This window comes from Acinonyx jubatus, chromosome C2, assembly GCF_027475565.1.
Source record: "Acinonyx jubatus isolate Ajub_Pintada_27869175 chromosome C2, VMU_Ajub_asm_v1.0, whole genome shotgun sequence".
NCBI classification, from domain to species: domain Eukaryota; kingdom Metazoa; phylum Chordata; class Mammalia; order Carnivora; family Felidae; genus Acinonyx; species Acinonyx jubatus.
Window position 1 is genome coordinate 147,266,424 of NC_069384.1, and position 22,178 is coordinate 147,288,601.

At 39.6% G+C, this 22,178-nt stretch overlaps 1 protein-coding gene across 15 annotated transcripts in view; it reads left to right on the top strand.

The window, feature by feature from the left end:
* Positions 1-22,178, top strand: part of ULK4 (unc-51 like kinase 4) — a 571,462-nt gene that overhangs the window by 199,279 nt on the left and 350,005 nt on the right. For 14 of the 15 annotated variants that reach the window (XR_008298071.1, XM_053221605.1, XM_053221617.1 and 11 more), the window contains 4 exons: positions 1,177-1,228; positions 1,331-1,425; positions 20,142-20,193; positions 20,289-20,433. Coding sequence is in view for 14 of the 15 variants with exons in the window: in XM_053221605.1 (XP_053077580.1) it covers positions 1,177-1,228; positions 1,331-1,425; positions 20,142-20,193; positions 20,289-20,433 (344 nt within the window). In the remaining variant the exon portion in view is untranslated. The remainder of the gene's footprint in view (positions 1-1,176; positions 1,229-1,330; positions 1,426-20,141; positions 20,194-20,288; positions 20,434-22,178) is intronic. The other variant, XM_053221611.1, reaches the window with a different exon arrangement.

Below are 22,178 nucleotides of genomic sequence, written 5' to 3' on the forward strand. Positions count from 1 at the left end.
CACATATGTTCTTATGTATATGTTATATATAGTCATTTCTCTTTACCAAATATTTTAAGAAGAACCATTGGATCATCGTAGCTTCATTTTCCCTCCAGACTAATTGCTTATGTTTTTTATTCCAAGGTAATCTTATATTTTGTTTGCTACTTGTTATTACATATAAAATACCATATATGTATTATTTTTTGAGCCAGGGGACAGAACTAAGTTGCAGGGCTCCTGCATGTCACTAGTATGGTGGCACTGCCTGTTTATACTGTTTTGTTTATTAAATTAATTTTTTTTAATGTTTATTTACATTGAGAGAGAGAGCGTGCACAAGTAGGGGTGGGGCAGGGCAGAGAGAGGGGAATACACAGAATCAGAAGCACAGAGCTGTCAGCACAGAGCCTGATGCGGGGCTCAAACTCACGAACCATGAGATCATGACGTGAGCCGAAGTGGGACACTCGCCCGACTGAGCCACCCAGGCGCCCTTCTACTGTTTTGTTTAGATCATGTTCACGGAGTAACTCTTCTGTGTGGGAGGTTCAGCTGGGGACTGGAAAACTCGCCCAGGGAGCTCACAGCCAAGCTGCTCAGGCCTGCCTCCAGAAGAGTATTGGGGGTCATTCTGCATGGAGGCACAGGGTTGGGGTTTAGATAGAATATATGTGAGGGACCAACAACGCTAGTTAACCGTGAAGGCAAGCCTTGAACTGCTACATGTCGATGCAGTTTGCACACAGGGTAGCTAAGGCTCGACCTTCCTTGGAGAGGACTGTTTCACCTGATTACGTGCATCCTTACTAACTTGCGAGGTAGTAAGGGAACAAGTGTGGCATGCTGGAAATGGTTATGTATCAGTTGGATTGTCCTCAGTATTTATAGGTTGACATTTCTGTGCTTCTATTGCCAATGAGTTTATTCCGACATTACATCTCATGGATAGTGAACTGTATGTTTAAAAACGATTATAGTTTATTATATACATATATATACACACACATATGTGTATATACTATTCGTATGATCATACTTTAAAATTGTGATTGTATGTATGGTATTTATGTGTATAGTATTTAATGCTTTCGAGGAATTACTTCATCAAGAATGATAAGTGCAGTTTTGGGAGAAAGATCAGTTATATTTCCTTTCAGAGTTATTTTGCAATCTTATTTTTATTTTTTACAGAGTCATATTAAGTCTATAGACTCAGGAGAAACTAACCTAGATGGAGCCGTGGGTGAGTAGACCGTGGGGCATTTGACATCTTTGTCTGAAGTACTTTGATTTCGCGATTTCGAACATGAAAATAAACACCTGTAATAATTAACTGTATTCCTAGGACTGATGGCATCGGAAGAATTTATCAAGATCACGTTGTCGGCTTTTGAAGCAATAATACAATATCCTGTTCTGTTGAAAGACTATCGCTCTACGGTCAGTTCTGCCAGCTTGTGAGAAAGATAGTGTTTTGTTTACTTGGTAGCTCTGTATGTAAAGAGACTAGTTTACATATGCTCGATTCCCATCTATTCTCACATGAAATAACCACTCAGAAAAGCCGCTGCCCTCACAAGAGGCACATTAAGAACTCCCTTCCTTCCTTGTTGACTTCTCTGGAATTTTCATTGCTCATTATTGTCTTTCTCTTCTGGTCCACACCTTACCCCCAGCTTCCTTCTTCTTACTTCTTTCCTGGTTATTTGTGGTACCTAACTGCATAAACTCTTAGAGCAGAGTTTCTCAACCTTGGCACTATGGGCATTTGGAGATGGACAGTTCCTCGTCGTAGTAGTTGTCCTGGGCATTGAGGGATGTTTAGCAGCGTCCCTGGCCTCTACTCACTAGATGTGGGTAGCACTCAGTCCTTCCCCCTTCAGTGATAAGTAGAAAGACCTTTACACATTGCCAGAGGTCTTCTGGGCAGGGAATTTGCCCCCATTTCAGAACCTCTGCCTTATGCTGATGCTTAGGTGAGTGGAGCACTGACTTTAGAGGAGGGAGGAAAGGCTTTGTGATCTCATTCTCACCCGCAGAAAGCCTCAAGAAAAGAAGCCAGATGGGATGAGCACTGGGTGTTGTATGTAAGCCAGTTTGACAATAAATTATATTCATAAATAAATAAACATAAAAAAGCCAGGTAAGAGGAGAACCCTTATTATCATTTTCCCATTCTCTCTAATGGTTCTAGGGGTTGACCGAACTCAGCAAGGCAGTTCTAACTTGGGATCTTTAAAGTGTTTGTGGTCAGCGGTGCCTGGGGCTGGAATCATCTGAAGCCTCATTCACTCACGTGTCTGCCTCCAGCTGGGACTCTTGGGACATCTTCTCCATCCTCTATGCGGTCTCTCCAGTAGAGTGACTTCGGGGGGGCCTGACCTCTTACATGGCATCTGGGCACTCTCAGGACATGTGTTTCAAGAGAAGGAATCATGATTTTTTGAGTGTAGAAAATGTCTATCAATTCTTCCTGGTTGTTTCCTCCTCCACCTCCTCCTCCTCTGTAAAAGTGCATTAAAAGAATGTGTAGTTTAATACTGTAAAACCAGTGCTCCAGAAATTGCCACTCAGTTAAAAAACCATGACCACAGCCCTGAATTCCCCCAGTCACGATTCCTTTCCTCCCTGGAGAGGGGGCCACTATCCCGACTTCCATAGCGATGATTCCCATGCTTTCCTCTGGAGGCCTGTGTGTGCATTCCTAAACCATATAGATTGGTTTTGCCTGCTTTTGTACTTTATGTCAATACGGTATGTATTTATTTGTGACTTGCTTTTTTGGCTTAGTGTCTGTGGGACATTCTTGTTGTTAAGTATCTGTATGGTTTAATTTTTCACTGGTATATTGTAGCCCAATGTTGATTTTGAGTATATGCAGATATCACGGTTTACTTATTTATTCTTGATAGACACTAGGCTCTTTCCAGCTTTTGGCATTTTCAAAATATTGCAACGGAGATTCCTTTATGTATTTTGCACCACATAAGCATGCAGTATTTCTAGGATACATACTTAGGAATGGAATGAGTGGTTGTAGAATATATGCAAACTCATTTTGTCTAGAAAATGCCGTAGTGTTTTCCAGAGAGGTCGTACTAGTTTATATTCACACTACCAGTGCAGTATTGGATCCCCACTGCCTTCTCAACTCTTGTTATTTCAGGTTTTTTAATGAATGGGTATATAGTGATATTTCACCATGGTTTTAAATAGTAAGATCAAGACTACTAATGAGGCTGTTGTTTTCAAGTGTTTATTGGCTTTGTTTCATTGTGAAGTGACCTTAATTTCTAGTAATGCTTTTTGCCTAGAGGCTTGTTTTTGGCTCATTTTAATATAATCACAAAAACTTTCTTTTGCTTAATATTTGCTGACATACCTTCTTTCATTCTTTGTGTTCCAACATCTCTCTATTCTTATATTGTAGATCTGTGTCCTGTAAATATCATAGTATTTAAACAAAATCTAATTTGACCAGTACTTAACTTTTCACTGGAGCATGTACTCCATTTACCTTTAGTGTAGTTGTTAGTATATTTGGATTCATTGTACCATTTTCTTTCAGACTTTTTCTCTTTTCCCGCCTCTAATTTCTCCTCTTGTATAGTGATTTACTTTCTTTTGCACTAATTTTTTTCTCTATAGAAGGTTGGTGTTTAGATTCTCTCTTTATTATTTTACTGCTTACCCTAAAATTTACATCATGCACATTAACTTATTAAAAGCTGAACTTAAAAAAGAAGCTATCTTTTAAGTAAAATACAGACCTTAGCCAACAACTCCATTCAGTGCCCCTGTGATGTATATTACTTTTGCCTGATACTTTATAGTCTATCTTGTTCTGTTTCTTTCTCTTTAACTCTCTTTTATTATTAAGTAATAATACTCATTATTACTGTAATATAGTGTTCAATTACATTTGCCCACGTATATACTGCTTTTTTGGTTGTTGTTTGTTTTGTTTTTCTTTCTTAGTTCTCACTCCCTCCATCTGGCCCCACTTCTTCATGACTGCAGTATATCCTTCACAGGTTTCCTTAGCTTGGGAGTGCTTGTGGCATGCTCTTTGTCTGTTAAGTCATTGTTTTTTGAAGGAGATTTTTTTCTGAGTATTAAATTCTAGGTTGGCAGTTATTTTTGTTCTTGTTTAGTACTGTGAAGATATTATTTCATTATCTTATGTTCTGAATTTTCTTGAAGTCTGTTTTTCCTGTGAAGATAATCTGTCTCTTTGTCCCTTGTCTCCATTTAAGACTATTTTTTGGGAAGAGAAGGAGGGTCTTTGGTTTTCCGTAGACTCACTATGATGTAACTAACTGGGTACTTCTTTATATTCTGCTTAGGATTCTCTGTGCTTCTTGAATCTGTGGTTTGTCCTTTTTCATCAATTATGGAAAATTCTTAGCCATCATCTCTGTTCATTCTCTCTCTCCTGTGCTCTGTCTCCGTCAGCAACTCAGGCCACATATACATTAAACTTTGTCGGTGTACTTTCTATATTTGCTGTCTTTCTACATATTCCATATTTTTCTCTCTCAGTGCCATTTTCTGTTTGGTTAATTTCTATCTTCTGTGTCCAGTCTCATGCCAAACATTGCCATTGACTTTTTAATTATGGTTATTTTCCATGTGTGGAACTTCTTTTACCACTAGAAATTCTGCTTATCTGTTTTTTCAGCCTACTGTATTTTTTATAATTTCCTATTCCCTATAGTTATCTTCCAGTTGTGGTTTATTTGTTCGCATTTGTTAGATGTGGCTGTTTTACACTATGTCTGATAATTCCAATATTAAGAGACTGTGATGTGAGGTAGTGTCTGTTATACAATCTTTCCCATGTACAACTCATCTCGTTTTCTTGGAGAACTTAGGTTTACTGCTTGTTGGTTGTTGGCCTTGAAATCTGTGGGTATTTCCTGAAGCCTATTGTGGATGCTCCCTCCTCTAAGAGGCTTTGTGTTTGCTTTGGGGCCCTGCCAATCAGGGCTACCTCAGACCAAGGTCATTTGCACCTAGTGTGCAAATCTCTGAGGCTCTAGGTCTGAGATCATAACGTCCCAGGGCAGCCTCTGCAGCACTTCCCAGGAGTGTGAATGTGTGTGGAGGGGTTGGTGAATAGATCTAGTTTCTCCATCACTGTTAAGAGAGTGTAATCCCCCCTCCTCAGTGCCCCGCTCAGGGTAGGAGATTCACAAAACTGCATGTGCTGGGAAGACCTGGACTCCGACCTTTCTGGCCCTTGCAACCCCCACTAGAGCCTGTGCTTGGGTTAGTGGTAGGCACTGCCAGGGTACAATCAAGTCTGTGCTCATGTCTTCTACTCCACTCTCTAGTTAAGACTTCCATTCAGAATTGGTCTAGAAGTTCCTCCACTGTCTTTTCAGAGTTTGAACACTTTTAAGGTCTTGTTCTTTTATATTTTATCTGGCCTTTATCATTGTTTTCAGTGATTTAATTTAATCCAGATAACCATACCCACTATTACCAGAAACTCTGTTTCTTATGGCAATGATTTCTCAGTATTGCCCCAGTATTGCTTATTGATTCTTTATCCTGATGAACGATACCCCATGGATAATTTGTTAAGATCCACTGTTTATAAACATCTATACCTAGATGTATATAAACATTTAGTTTATTTGGTAAACACGAAATGCCATCATAATAATCGTTGAAACTACAGCCCATAGTATTACGATAGAAAAGGTATCATTTGCAACTCATGGGTTTCATAAGAAATATTTTTTAATGCTATAACCTATGGGAAATCTTCTAATTACCTCTTCTTGAGCATGACTGGAATACATGAAATGGAAGACCTAGCACTCTAAGGAGCATAACATTGTTGGAAATGTTAGCGCAAACTGTGTTCAAGGCTGCTGATCAATACTTTATGTGGAAGTGATTACCTGCATTTAATTCTTGATGAGCACAATTGCTTAACTCAGATTTTTTCCAGAGTTTAGACCACATTAATTGCTCAGAGTTGGAAATCAACAGTGTGGCCTACACAGCAGTCAGCAGTACACGATGATTTGGACTGTGTAGACAACTTGCTCCCATTCACGGTGGTTTCAAGAACATGTAACCAGTAGCGAAGAGAAAAATAACGGGGAACAAAGGTGATTCTTTGTTAGAAAATTCTGGCCATAATATACATACATCACCTAAAATATATTTCAATTTCTTTAATTTAAAAAACTAAGCTAAGTTATAATGCCTTTTTTTTTATAATGCCTTTTTTTTAAATGAAAACCTGTCCCTTTGTAAGTTTTTAAACTAAAGGCTAGAGGCTAATAAATATTGAGTAATTTATCGTTAATTAATCCAGATTTTTGAATTAATCTTAAGAGCTGGTGAGGTTTTAGAATGTGGAACTCTGAGAAACGTCTACTGGGAATGTAAGTTGGTACAAATACTTCAGAAAAATGGTAGTAGCTATTGAAGCCAGACACAGTATATGCCATTGATTCAGCAACTTCACCTCTAAATATACATTCAGTAGAAATATGGGCTTATGTTCGCCAAAATACATATAGAAAGATGCTCATAACTCCAAACAGGAAACCTTCCAAATGTCCATCTCAGCAATCTAATGGATAAATTACGGTTTAGTCATATGATAGAATACCTCGTAGCAGAGAAAATGAATGATACATCATTATGCTTCAGAACTTGGATAAATCTCACAAAGTTAATGCTGAGATAAAGATGGAAGATACAAAATATCAGGATCCAGTTGCATTAAATTTGAAAACAGACAAAGCTGTTACCAGTCAGGATAGTGGTCATTCCTAGGGCAGGTGGTGACTAGAGGGAGCTGCGAGGGGCCTTTGCAATGTTCCGGTAAAGTCTTTTTTTGATCTGGGTGCTGGGTACAGGAGTGTGTTCATCTTGTGAAAGTTAACCGAGACATATGCCTGAGGATTAGTATACCTTTATGTATGTATGTTATGTTGAATTAAGTGTACGTAAATATAAAAATATTTTTCATAAATTAATTTATAATTATAAATCCTTAAGTAACATTAAGACCTTAGAGCAATAGTCAATTAATAAATAATCTTTGGATGCCCAAACAGTTCTAAATAAGAAACAGTTACAAAACAGTGATCATTAAGTATAGTTTTTACTTTATTTTTTACAAGTATAGTTTTTACTTTATTTTTATAGTTTTACTATATTTTTTACTTTATTTTTTATTTTTATTTTTTTTACAAGTTTTTACTTTATTTTTATTTTATTTTTTACAAGGGCAGTAGATGAACAAAATTTGTAAATGCTTTTGAATTATACCTTTTAACTATACTTTAAAATTGTTTAAATTGTATGGCATAACTGCTAGTAGACAGAAAAATATCTAAATTATTCTTTATTTTCTCTCTAACTTTTCTTATGCTTGATTAAAAAGAAGGTTGATTACTTTGGTTAAAGATGATAATTAAATAGTTAATACAAAGAAATATAAATATGTGTAGAAGATAATATGATTTTCTGTTTATTAAGAAAACTAGAATAGTTTATTCAGAGAGTAAATTTAATTTGATACCCATTTTGTTTTATTTAATAGACTTAATTTTAAAGCTACAGTTCAATACTTTAAATTCATTTCTATTTGTGTATTTATACATTTGTGAATGCCTAAAGGCATACATATGAGGGCATATTAATCCTTTAGATTGTTACATGAATAACGTACACAAAAAGTAAAATTGGAATTAGTCTTTTTAATATAAAATAATTAGGTTATTTTATACTCATTAATAAAGATTTTTGTCAAAATATTCTGTTAAATTTCAAAAAAAATATATTTCTCATAAATAAGCAAAAGTGTATCGATCTTGGTAAATGTAACCCCCCCTTTTTTGCAAAGTAACTGCTAAGAATTAGCATATCCATTAATCACTGGTGTGGACTTGTATCCTGTATTAATTTCCTATTGCTTCTGTAAATTATCAAAACTTTAGGGACTTAACACAAGTTTATTATGTTATGATTTGGGAGGTCAGAAGTACAAAATTGGTCTTTGGGGTTAAAATCAAGGTGTCAGCACACCTGTGTTCCTTTTGGGAGAAGTAAGGGGAAAAGTCTTTTCCCTCTCCTTTCCCGGCTTCCTGGGGCTGCCTGTGTTCCTTGGCTCATGTGTGGCCTCTTATTCCATCTTCAAAGGTGGCAGCGTAGCATCTTCAAATCTCTCTGACCTCCCCTTTTGTTGACACATCTCCTCCTCTGACTCTGACCCTCTTCTCTCCCTCTTATGAGGAGGTCTTGTTATTCTATTGAGCCCATCTGTCTAATCCAGCGTAAACATGTCAAGATCCTTGACTTAATCACATCTATAAAATCCCTTTTGTTGTGTATGATAACAAATTATCAGGTTCTCGGGATAAGGATGGTGGGCATCTTTCTTTCTACCATCATTCCGTGTGCCACAGATTCCTGTTTTTATCCAGGGCTTCATGACTGAAATTATTTTGGTGCTCAAAACAGTTTTGGCCAGTATAAAGTCTTTCGAATTGGTTCCTGTGTCCTTGTGACATACTCCATCATTTTCCGAGTGATGTTTTAACTTGCTGGCACAGCAAGATATTCTTGCTTTGGCTTCTGGCTTCTCTAGCCTGGCCTAGTCATTTCCCAGTCAATTCTCAGAGGATTTCTGGCTCCTTTTCATGGGAGGTGGCATTAGAAACCACGATGTAGGGCCCTAAGTGTGCCTCTCTTTCCTGGGATGTCTCCGCTTCTGGGAAATATATACATAAACTAGAGCTGGGAAACGGATACATGTATATACATATATGAGCACACACAACACACGTATGCATGCTTGCATATATTGGTACACACACGCACACACACATATTTTGAAATCATGAGTTCACGCTAATAACTTCAAACCCAGTCCCTGTCCATATGGTTCCTTCTATCTACTCTATGCTGTGTTCATAAGATATTTGGATTGGTCCCCTTCCTCCTCTTTTAGTGTGGTTATAATACTCGTCTGAAACACAGTTGGTTAGTTTTCAGTTTGCTTTCAATTGTTGGGTTTCTTTTTCCCCTTCCTATCCTTTTATCTTTTGAGTACACATAAGATTAACATGCTTCCAAAAGTCAAAGCTGTAGAAAAAGATGTATTCAGAGCAGGGCCACTCCATATCAGTTCGTAGAGCTCTTCCTCACTCTTCATTGGAGCAGTATAGTACTCTATTCTGTGTGTATGTATCATAGGTTATTCAACCCATCTCTTATGTTGGGACGTTTAGGTAGTGTCTAATATTTTTCAGTTACAAACAAATAGCCCATGCACATGCAGTTTCCTATTGTCGGAGGTGTATCTTCAGGGCACGTTTCCAGAGTGGTGATTGTGGGATTGAAGGATAATTACATAGGGGTTACTACTTTGCTTCCCCCACCTCCTAGTGATGCATGAGTGTCTGTTTCTGCCCAGTCCAGTCTTGCCAGTAGCAAATGCCAGTCTTCTGAAATTTTGCCAATCTTTTGTGCCTTGGGAATTCCTTAACATCTTTTTTAGGTATTTAATATTGTAAGGAAGAGTTAAACAATGTCGTGTCTAGTTTTGGTAGTTGTTCTTCTCAAAAGGGGTATTCTGCGTGGCCCGCTCTGCCATTAGTGGAGGTAGGATTCATGGCGTAGGCGTGTTTCCCCTGTATGGCCGATATGACTTTGGAGGAAAGGGGACTGGTAGTTGATGCGACATGTTAATTATTGTGCTGTCCGATGTACCAGATTTTCCAAGGCTTGCTGTAAGGAAGTGGCGGTTAATTTTCAAAGGTAGGATAAGAATTTCAATTGAGTGCTTGGAACAGTAAACTTCAGTTTTCAAATGATGTACTTTCATCTGTAAAATAAAAAAAACACCCCACTACCAAAATAATAGTATAAAGCATACTGTCAACAAATGATTGTTTCAGAAATACACTTTCCATAGGTTACAGTGTTGCTTTTTTTCTTTGTGAAAAAAGAAAATTTGAATATGGTTATGTGGTTATTTATGGGTTAAAGCTGCTGAACTCCAGTATCTCGTGTTCATCATTTCTTAAAATGGAACATAAGTTTGTTAAATGATAAATTACCATTTTGGGCATCCAAGGCTTTAAGAACAAGTGAAGTAAAGTTTAGCCATCTGAGCATTATTTACATATTTTGGTGTCATTGTGATTGTGTAGTTTAAGTGTCCCAGAGCTGTCAGCATCCCTAGGTCACAGACATTCATTTCTTTTGGGACATTGAGGATCACTGGCAGCAACTAATGTGCATATATATGCACACATAGTTGGGGGGGTGGTTTGAGCAAAGAAATGAAAAGTCCCTAGACCTGGGAACCTGTATTTTTGTTTTTAGTAAACTACGACCCTGTTTTTAGGACATGTCCTTAAATGACCTTTACCACAGACGAATGCCTTTAAGAAAGTAATTGTCACAAGCATTAAGTATTAAAGCTCCTTGGATTGTTCTGTACACAGGTGGATTAGCTCTACAACTAAAATAAGTAATCATGGAATTTTATGGTAGAAGTCATTAGTGTAGGGGAGCCTGATTAGGGTTGCAGTGGTATTGACTTAAATGGTTTATCTGTTGTTTATAAATTCTGTGGAAGATTCTAGAAGAGGAAAGCACTGTTGAACAAACCACCTACTTGACAGCAGCAGTTACTCGCTGTGTCTTCTCAGGAGATTCAGTCTCTTGTTTGTCAACAGGTTGACGTAGTACCAGTGGGTAAAGCCATGACAGTTGAAGGTTTGTCATCCACAGTGTTGGATTTTGTTGTCATGGTTTCCTCACTGTGACTTGAAAGCTATTCAGTAAAGAGGCTTTTTAGGTTTTTGTCCTTTTTTCTTTGTTATTATGCTACTTTGTTGCCATCTGGCATTGGGTTGTCTTGAAAGCATTGTAATGTGACCTCTCAAAATGCGGGTTGAGTTTTGTCATGAGTCACACTGCACTCCCCACATATTATTTTTAAATCAAGAAATGTTTTATAACATGACTAATCAGTAGTCGTCTTTGTTTTGGCATGATACGGGATTTGAATTTCTCAGGCTCTAAGGGAACTTAGCCCGTTTTAGGTAAAAATCTATTATGTATAGAATTGTTGAATCACTATATCATACACATGAAACTGATATAACACTGTATGTTACTTACACTGGAACTAAAATTAAAAATTTAATAACACATCATTGGGTGTTAAGAAAATAACAAATGAATGCTGTTTCAAAGTGTATTTGGAAGAGGGAATGGACAGAGATCTCTGTGAGGGGTGCGGGTCTTGGATTACGTGCAGGGGGACCTCCTCTTTGTGTGTAGGGCAGTACGGCCTGCCTGCGGAAGACAGAGAAAAGCTGTCACCTTGAAATATCTTCCTGGCCTTCTTACAACCATTAGGCCACAGACGGGTCTGTATTGAACTTCCATTTCCTTTGTAGGTAGGGATCCAGGAGCGGCCTTGAAGCTTGGATGAACAAAAGGGTGGGGGTGGCAGGGGAAGTACACATTGTCTGTATAAATAAGGAGCTGGCACTGGGTGGAGAATGAAGAGGAAGAAAGGAACGAAGAGGGGGCCTAGAAGAGACAGGCAACAGGGCAGGAGCCTCAGAGCTGAGCTGTGTGTGTGGGGGAGGGGGAGGGGAGACAAGGTTAGTGGGAAAAAAAAATCAAAGGTGCAGGTGATTCAAAGATGACTAAAAGCAGGAGGTTTAATAATCAATTGCAAATTGTGGATGTTGCCATTACAAAGCTGCATCCCTCCGAACCATCAGTAGAGTCTGGTGTACATATGGAGAACTTGGGAGACTTTAAATTCAGTCCTTACAAAGGGATCATGTGGTACCGTGAGCAAGGTGGAGATGAGGGAAGACCACCTGAATGACGACACACAGAGGCTGCTGATTGGGAGCTTGCAGCAGTAGGGACATAATCACCCTCACTTATATTCGGCAGAGGGTGTAAAAACTTTAGGGCAAAAAAAGGGGAGGCTTAAGGTGTATCTTGGTCGGCATGGGGGGAGCGGGAGGCAGACTAATGAGAAACAGGGCCTCCTATGGGATGGATTAGGGGGGCATATGTGACTTTGTCTGGCTGGTCGTGAGTGGGAGGCAGGCTACAACAAGCCGTGGAGCTGGCATTCGTCCTCCAAGTCCTGAGCGTCCTGAGCTGATTGCAGCAGGTGTTGTGAGCTGGCTTCTGTGCCTGCTTCCCGCGGAGGCCGTGGGACAGAGTCCTCATTGTTGTGTCTGGTCTGACCGCCTTTCATTTGGATAGTCGGTCTCAGAAGCAAACAGCAGGAGAAGGGAAAAAGCAAATAAAATACTAGAGTAAGTGAAAACTCAAGAGTTGGCGGTGAACCATGGAGAAGGAAATAAGCCATTACATGTTCTGAGAAATCTGAGAGAGGACTTGAGATTTCTTACAGCACACAGGCCTGAGAATTTTATTTAAAATTCAAAGTTGGGCTCACCTCAGCTTACAACCAGGATACAAAAGCAAATCCCTTTTCTTTCTCTTTTTCTTCCTTCCTTCCTTCCTTCCTTCCTTCCTTCCTTCCTTCCTTCCTTCCTTCCTTCCTTCCTCTCTCTCTCTCTCTCTCTCTTTCTTTCTTTCAAAATTGCCATGTGTAGAACAAGTACTTTTAGGTTTCAAAACTTTTGAAACATCCTTTTCATAGTAATAGGATGAATTAATATGAATAGAGTTAAAGCAGTGATGTAATAAGTAGACCCCAAAAAAGGTTTAAGGTTTTGGTTTACTTATGTATTTTTCACTCGCATATTTATAATAAGTGCCTTTTGTAAACCACCTCTTTATTTTTTTAATATTTTTTATTTTTATCTTAGAGAGTGAACTGGGGAGAGGGGCAGAGGGAGAGAGAGAGGGAGGATCTTAAGCAGGCTCCACATCCAATGCAGTGTCTGATGTGGGGCTCGATACTACGACCCTGGTATCACTACGTGAGCCGAAATCGACTCAGAGGCTCAACTGACTGAGCTATCCAGGAGCCCCTGTAAACGACCTCTTTAAAAGATTTAATTATACTGGAATTAAAATGAAAAACTTAATAAAAAAATCAATGAATGTTGAGGAAGATACACTAGTGAGCTAGAATCAGATCCTGCTCTGAATAGGTTAAGTGTTGGTTGGGAGGAAGAGACCAAGATGAAAAAGAAAGATTGGACCATGGTTTGAAGAGTGCTGTGTTGGTGGTTTGCTTGGGGGTATGCCAAGAGCCCTTTCAGTCTGACAGGGTCTGGAGATGCTTTTTAGAGGAGATGATTTTATTCTTGAACTAGGTCTTGGACATAGGTAGGGATTAACTCCTGAGTGGCCTCCTGGGTGAGGGATGGGTGTTTCAGAGACGGAATCCTGTATGCCAAGGGAGAGAAGCATGAAATGTTTTCATGAGCCATTTTAAGGTTTCTCTTGGTATTATTTTGAGATACTTAGAGTAATTTACTTGAAAATACTTCGCCGTAGAGGTGTAAAATGATATGCATGAGTTGGTTTTAATGTCTGCCCTAGGAAAGGGTAGTTTGTATGTGAAGGATGCCATACTCTCGCCATATTCTTGAAGTGTGCCATACTCTTGAGGGAGTACTCCCTCAAGAGGTGGTTGGTGAGCCCTGGAAAGACTCTAATCTGAAGTTCACAGCTGTGAAGTGTCTTTATCTTGGTGACCCTTTTGTTAGAAAGATTATTTTCTTTGGTGAGATGAGTCCATTTTTAAAGATACGTGGATTGGCTGGAAATCTTGGGCAAGTGGCCCACCCTTGGAAGGGTACAAGTTTCCAGTGAGCCCCGTGGATTGGTATTCTTGGCATCGGACTCTGATTTGTTTCTGCATTTTGTGCATTGGAAGCCTTTGGCAGTCTGGTGAGGTCTGTGAACTCATTCTTGGAAAGACATTTTTAAATGCATCAGGGAAAATAAAGTGCACAGGGATATACAGGAAACGATTTGTACTGAAATACAGATTCAAGATATTTTTAAGAAATAACAAATTTGCTCTGCTTCTGGGCCCAAGCAATCATCGTTGCTGTTTCCAAGAGCCAGTTTCTGGGTCCCTCTCCCCCACTGCCACGCTCTTCTGTGTCACTTTGAGCACCCTTGGAACTGTGGTCTTGTATTTTATAGCTGCCCCCCTCTTTGTGTGAGTTACTGTGGGACCTCCAGGCATTTGGGGCCAGAGGCTAGAATTTTGTTCAATGTGTCACCGTGTGCCAATCTGCTGTCTCAATTTAGAGTTGCTTTCTCATCTCTGATTGGTATCTTGTAGGTTATATATCCAGGTAATTGTTTTAAGGTTCATCTGGATGTTTTTAAAACAAATTCAGAGTAAACTACTCTAAATATCTCCAAAAGGAAAAAGAAAAAAGGCCCAAGTCATCATCTGGATGGATCTCTAGGCCTTTAAATCTAACTTTTAGCGGCTATTTATTTCAAGGACAGTGGCAATGACAAAATACACCTTCTTCTCTGCCAAGAAACTCTGGCTCATCCACACATCCCAATTTATGTAATGTTAGTTATTTCATGTTTGTGTTCATTTCCATTCTACACCTTAGTAGCTATTAAGTTTTGATAGTGGTGGTAATAAAATCCCTGTACCTACGTACTGCGAGCTCATTGACGTTATTTGTGTGTGTGTGTGTGTGTGTGTGTGTGTGTGTGTGTAATCTACTTATGTGGGTCTACTTACACTTAATATTTGTGTAAATGTTGAGATGTATCACTCCTACAAATCTTTTTCTTGTATTTTGTGAGAGTAGATATAGTAACCCTTCTGATTTGTATAGGAGTATATTGAAATGTTTTATTTTTCTATATTTCTTTTGTTATATTTTCTTTACATTTTCTATTAAAATTTGACTCCACTGTTTCTCTGCTCTATGCTCCAAAGTAACTAGCGTTTTAAAACTTTAACTTTCATCTATTCTGTTTTGCTAGAATCATTGGTTAAGTGAACGTTTTGCAAAGGTATGTGGTGTTTTTCATTTTAGGATTTTATAACCAATGATCTTTTCTGAAAAACCATTTATTACTTTGATTTATGTAGTTATTGCATAGAATATAAATAAAATGGATGAAACTGTTTTTCAGTGTTTATCTCCCTTGCCTTGTTCGACTTGCTAAGCATCTGGACATTTTCAGAGTAATTTTATTTTTATTTCTCTGTTTGTGAGTTATGGGCAGCTTTCTTTCGGTAATGTAATCAACTGTCATTGCTCGGGAAGAATATGAATTAAAGGTGAATAGTCAAATAATCTAATTTGTCTTGTAATCTGCATTTGCCATATTATAGTAAGCACATTATTTCTCCATTACCATCCTCTACCTGTTTCTTCTTCTAAAGGATCATTCTCAGTTGGAAGGATTAAATTTCTACCATCTGGGATACAATTCTAATTGCCTTCAGTCATTCAGAGGACAAGTGTTAATTAAAAAATTAAATGATATTATAATGAACTAGATTTCTTCTTTTAAAACTGATTAAATATATTTTTAATCCAGAAATTTACATTTGGTGTGTATTTAAGTTTATAGGTATTGTTTTGGGCTACGTAGTGAGATACTGTCTGTGTCTTTTTGCAGGTTGCTTGTTTTCATTAAATATATTGATGTGAGATTTATCCATTCTATTTTTGAACTCTTATAATCAGATCTTCAGTGAATAGCTTTGAATGTGTTACTGGAAACTTTGGTTGGTGTTACGAAATTCTTCTTCCAAGGTCTTGTACCAATTTATTGGTTTACTGTGGTATGTAGGTACCCATTTCCCCTAAGTTTTTCAAGCTCTTGGTACTAAGGTAATTTCTTAACTGGATCTGTGTAAATTGGTATCTCAGTGTTCTAATTTTCATTTCTCTGATGGTGGGTTTGAATAGTTTTCATATGTTTGTTGACTCTGTGGGTATTCTCCTTTGAAAACCATCATTTCTGTCTTTTGTCCAGTTTTGGGGGTTGTTCGTCTTTTTCTCATTGATTTTTCTCTTGCATTCTGCATATGAATCCATTTGTCAGATTTGGGGATTGCAGAACTTTCTCCTAGCCAATGGCTTTTCTTTTCATTTTGTTTCTAGGGACTCATCCTATATAAATGTTTTTTATTTTAATGTAGTCAAACTTATTAATGTTTCTCTTTTAGTTTGTGCTTTTTAGATGCTACTTAAGAACTCCTTCCAGGGCACCTGGGTGGCTCAGTCGGTTGGGTGTCTGACTTTAGCTCAGGTTGTGATCTCATGGTCCGTGAGTTCGAGCCCCGCCTTGGGCTTGCTGCTGTCGGTGTGGAGCCTACTTCAGATCCTCTGCCCCTTGCCCCGCCCCCGCTTGCACTGTCTCTAAAAAATAAACATTAAAAGAATGAAAAACAAGAAGTCCTTTCCTACTTTAATGCCACAAAACTATGCTCTATTTTCCTTTAAAAGCCTTTCTTTTTAACCATTCAACCTTTAAGCCTCCTGTAATTATTTTTTCAGTGTTCGCTGGTATTTTTTTACCAAGTAGATAGCTAATTGTAGCTCTCCCTTAAATGAGTAGTCTACATGTTTTTCCACTGTTGCTAATAATACTATCACTGCCCCTTGCTGAGTTCCCATATGTGTCTGTTTCTAGGCTCTCGGTTATATTCCATGAATTTCTTTGTCTAGCTCTACATTTACACCACTTGGTTTCCCTTATAGGAAGCCTGGAAACTTGGTAGGGTAAACCATCTCTGCCCCACAATTTCTTGAAAATCTTGTATTATTCTTGATTCTCTACTGCTGTTGAAATCGACCTCTGTGCTCTGGAGCTAAAATATAATATGAAGACAGAGTTTGGGTATAAAGAAGGAGGATAGTTGCTTCTTCTGCCAGGCAGAGGAGGCTGCAGGAGGCTAGTGTCTCTAAGAGTGGCAAGCCTGTCCTAGGAAAAGGCTGAGGGGTTTTCTAGGAAAATACAGGATCTGGGTGGTTTCGATAGGAATGTATAGGTATGTGCTGCCAGCCGCCTTGGTCATGTCTTCCTAGGTGGTCTCATGTCTAGTGTTGGCACAACCGTCCGAGTCTCATTATTAAGTGTACGTTGAGGTCAGCGAGATGTCAACGTCGATACTGAGTTCCCGGAACAAAGCATTCTGCAGAAAAACGTATGAGGGGGGAAGGGAGAGGCTTCAAGAATGAGGAAGGGAAGAACTTCTTCAGGGTCCAGCCTTGCTGAAGGCACCAGTGTGCCCGTCTTAATTTCCACCCATCTTTATGTTTCTATAGCATTGTCACTATTTTCCAAATACATTGCGGAATCAATATGAGGAGGTAATGCAAACCTTCTTGGACTATTTATTTGTATGACACTGGAATGGTGGGTTAATTTGCAGAGAGTTGACCTCTCGGAGTCTGTTCATCAATGACCATGTGTTACCTTTGCTTATTCCTTCTCTGATACATAGATCTGAGTTTCTGACCTATATCGTTTTTCTTCCTTCTGAAGAACTTTTGAAAACATTTCTTGCGAGGCAGGTCTACTGGCAGAAAATGTTTTCCGTTTTGTTTGTGTGAGAAAAATCTTTATTTCTCCTTTTACTTTTGAGGGATAATTTCACTCAGAATTCTAGGTTGGTGTTTTTTTTCTCTTCACACTTGGAATATTTCATGCCAGCGTGACCCATCAGGTAAAATGAATTGAGATAAGCACGTCATTAGTGTGAGATTTGATGTGTATGTGGCTTGAAGCCAGGTTGCGTTCCCTGTCTGCTCTACCTGTGGTTTTTCAGAGGCTAAGATTCCCTCCGGGGTCCTAGTTTTTGTCTCTCCTGTTGCTTTGGGTTTCCCTAATAACTCCTCACATAAAACCCGTGTCTTGCAACTCTCTCAGTGGTAATCCATGTTGTTATAGAGGAGCCCAGTTGATGTTGCGGTAAGGCATGGCCAGAGGGGAAACGTCCCACGGTCCTGTGGTTAGGATTCTTTTTGTGAGCCTCTGCGTCTGGTCTCTGACGTTCACAGGTGTTTGTCAGTTGTCCCTGCGCCTGTGCCCGGGGGAGACAGGAAGGCTCGGAGGGTGCTGGAGTTGGGATTGTCTTTCCCAGGTTGGTTAGGTTCTGCTGAAACCTTACTATAGGCTCTGGTAAGATAGTGTCCTTTGTGTCCAGGCCTTTGTCAAGAAGAAAAGAATGTTCTGAGCGTGTTTCAAAATGGCTCATTTGCCTTCCCTCTGCTGGAAGCATGAGGGGTTTTTCTCTGATCTTCACTCTGAGAGTCCAGTGGAGACTCGGGGAAGTAAACTCCCGGGCGTGTGGGTGCTCCAGTAAGGCTGGGCACCAGGAGCTTTTATCCCCCAAGCTCAGGCTCCCAACAGCCCCTCGGTTAGCCTTTAGGTTTTGTACCAGCTGCTGACTCCACTGGCCTTTCTTCTCCCATTAAGCTGTGATTCTGTTTGCCTGTCTCTTCAGGGGAGCGGTTTGTTCTGTGACTTCAGTTCTTGGAGGTGTCTGAGAAGAGTTGTTGATTTTGTTTGTTTCGCATTTTCCTTGTTGTAAGGATGGTTGTGACAGCTTTCAAGCTTTTTGCAGAAGCGTGTCAATGGCCATTGTACCTGTAAATATTTTCTACATTTTTTTTTCTGTAAAAGAATACCGTAGATACCTTAGAATTTGATTGCTTCTATAGATTTTAGCTTAATTATGTCATTTAGTTGGTTATTGTAGGCATGTAGGAATACTGTTGATTGTTCATCTTCTGTCTGATGATCTTGCTTTTTGACCATGCTTAGTTTTTCAGATGTGAGTTGGACACCTGTCATTTACTTCAGACCCACTCCTCTTTTGATGTGTCCTCTTAAATCTGTAAGGTAGGCGTTGACCATGTTGATGGGTGTTAACAGTGGGCTATGTTTGTTTCCTTTGCATGGTTTTTGCTTTTGACACAACTGGCAGTTCAGAGGAATCAAAATTCCTTAATGGAGTGTGACAGCTATGCTTTGAGCAATGTGACATCACTTAATGGAAGAGGGTGATCAAAACATCTCTGGTTCTTAGGGTCCTTGTACCAATATCTGGATAGAATATTCTATGTGAACTTACAAGGGGGTGCATGTGTGGCTCAGTCAGTTAAGCATCTGACCTCAGCTCAGGTCATGATCTCATGGTTCGTAGGTTCGAGCCCTGTGTTGGGCTCTGTGCTGACAGCTCAGAGCCCGAAGCCTGCTTCAGATTCTGTGTCTCCTTCTGTCTCTGCCCCTCCCCCTCTCGTGCTCTGCCTCTCTCTCTCTCAAAAATAAATAAACATTAAAAACCTTTTTTTAAACTAGAATAGGTTAACACTGGTGGGTTACTGCCCACGTGTAGAGATCTTTACCTGTGCAGGGCTTCATCTCATTGGTCTGGATAGCAGGATGGTCTTGTGGGGCTGGGAACAGTTTCTCCTGCCCTTTTATCAGTGTAGGGAGAACAAGTGCTTGTCTTCGGACCAGGAATACATTCAGTTGTAAACAACGGGAATTTTGTTTCTTGTCACCAAAATAGTTCATCAAAGGAGAGAGTAGTAGGTTTCCAAATTAGACTGCAGAAATGATTTGTCCTTTCTTCGTTGTCCATTTTCATCGGGGGGAATCGATCTGTTATTTGGGAGTTGGTTTCAAACCACATTTGATTGTACCCTCAGTAACTAGGAAATCCTAGAGGTGGTTTGAATAGTGGATTTATATCTCTTGAATATGTTTCTAAAAATAACCAAGATTAACTTGTCATAGCTCTTTGATGTATTTAATAAAACACAAAGATTGGGTGTCTCCTTTCCCCCCAATATTTTGGTTGTGTAGTTTAAACTTGAATAATGATCACTAGCTTATATATATTCATTTGGTGGTTTAATGTCAACCCACGCCAACCGGATTTTGGATTATATACTAAGGTTCCTTTCATAGACCCTGAAGGTTTTGATAAATTACTGTTTTGATGATCAGAATGTCATTTTGACCTGAGGACTTTTTCAGAGTTAAATGAGCCTGGTGGTTTATGTAGAGTTTAAATCCAGGATAAATTTAGCTGTTGATTTTCCCCCTCTTTTGATTAGTGATTCTGTCAGTGCAAAAAGCACAGATAGTGGTTAATACCAGTTTTGTGATTATAAACATTTGAACCAAGTCTTTCACATCTTTTCTTTAAGGTTGTTGATTATATCCTGCCACCCTTGGTCTCCTTGGTTCAGAGCCAAAATGGTAAGTGTGACCCCGTCACTGAGAATGCCAGTAGGTGCACATTCTGTTTTCATTCTATCACCATGGACTCACATTCTTGGCACTTTTCTTTCAAGTGGAGTGGAGACTCTTCAGCTTGCGGTTGCTCTCAGAAACCACATCTCTACTCGTGAACCAGGAGGTCGGGGATGGCAAGAAGGAGGCGAATGTTGACTCTGACAGCAATCTGCTGGCTCTCATTAGAGATGTCTTACTTCCCCAGTAAGTCCCACGTGCTGCATTTGCGCAGAGAAGCGCAAGATGTCTGGAAGCTTCTGTCAGACTAGTTCTAATGATGGGGTTGGGGTCTTGATGTTCTTATGTTTTTGTACATATGCTTACGTGCTCGCAAAAAAGAAATTGGGAAACAGAGGCACTACAGACTACTACACTGCCTAGAACCCAGGAGAATCCATTTAGAGCCTTAGCGGTTTTCCATAAGGCACATGGCTCTGAGGTTACGCAGATTTAAAGGTGTTAATGGCCAGAAGGTAAGGTTGATTATTCAAGGTCAACATTACAAGACTACTGGCACGTGGAATCGGGATGTTTCTCTGACCCTACTCAGAAATCAAAGAGATGGACAGAAATCTTCCTTCACCCCAAACTCTTGGAACGGAAATTAAGTTTAGTTACAAATAGGATATTTCAGCAGGGCTGCAGGGGGGTGGTTGGTGGTGCTAGAACAAGTAATGACGATTAGTTAACACAGTGGGGTTACGTTTTCCTTCTACTCCATTGCTCAGGTAGCAGACATGGTAGGGTGACTACCAAGAGGACCCAGTGCAAACACGTGAAACTCTAAAATGACACCTTGTAATTGAGGCACACTGAATTTTTTTTCTCCCGCACTATGAGTCTTATCAAAAGTACAGGGTTACCTCGTTCTATTATGCTTTGCTTTATTGTGCTTCACACACGTTGCACCTTTCACAGTTGAAGGTCTGTGGCATCCCAGTGTTGAGCAAGTCTCCAGTTTTCCCACAGCATCTGCTCGCTTCATGTCCCTGGGCTACCTTTTGGTAATTCTCACAGTGGTTCCAACTTTTTTATTACTGTATTTGTTTCCATCTGTAATCAGTGATTATGACTCGCTGAAAACTCAGGTGATGGTTAGCGCTTTTTAGCGGTAAAGTTTGTAAAAAGTACGTGAATTTTTTTTGTTTAGACATAATGCTATTGTACACTTGATAGACGATAGCATAGTGCAAACTAACTTTTATACGTGGTGGGAAACCAAAAAGTTCGTTTGACCTTTTTTATTGCTGCATTTACTTTACTTTGGGGGCCTGGGTTGGAACCCACTATATCTCCAAAGTTTGCTGGAGTTAAAGTTGAAAAACACATGCCAGATATCACTGTTAAGGAAAGTTTTACAGAATTCGAGGTTGCACGTCGTGCGTTGATGTGCCTGCTTGATCCTGGTGTCCTCGGGGTCCCCAGCTGCAGTCTGAGGTCAACAGGTTTTCAGGAACAGCACTTTTCACCAATTGCTCCCCTCAGTTTGTTCAACTTCTCCAGATCTCCGGTTCTCATTGAGGAAAAAATTAACTTCCACGATGTATAGAAACCTGGTCTGATTATATTTTGAAGCATTCAAGCCCTCGTCGTTGGTTTAGAAAGGTACATTTGTGAAGCCTGTGGCCAATGTGTCTGAGCCGCCTCCTGGCTGAGGGGGCCTGTCTTGACAGGTTGGAATTGAATCTGTAATGGCTTGGTTTATCGAGCCAGACTCTTGTTTCTTTTATTCCTGCACTGCTGTACTTGGTCTCAGGGAGACTCCTGATAATGAATATATACTGTAAGAATACTTTTCTTACTGTGTGGTTCAGTTGGTTGAGAGTCCGACTTCGGCTCAGGTCATGATCTCGCAGTCCGTGAGTTTGAGCCCCGCGTCGGGCTCTGTGCTGGCAGCTCAGAGCCTGGAGCCTAATTTGGATTCTGTGTCTCCCTCTCTCTCGGTGCCT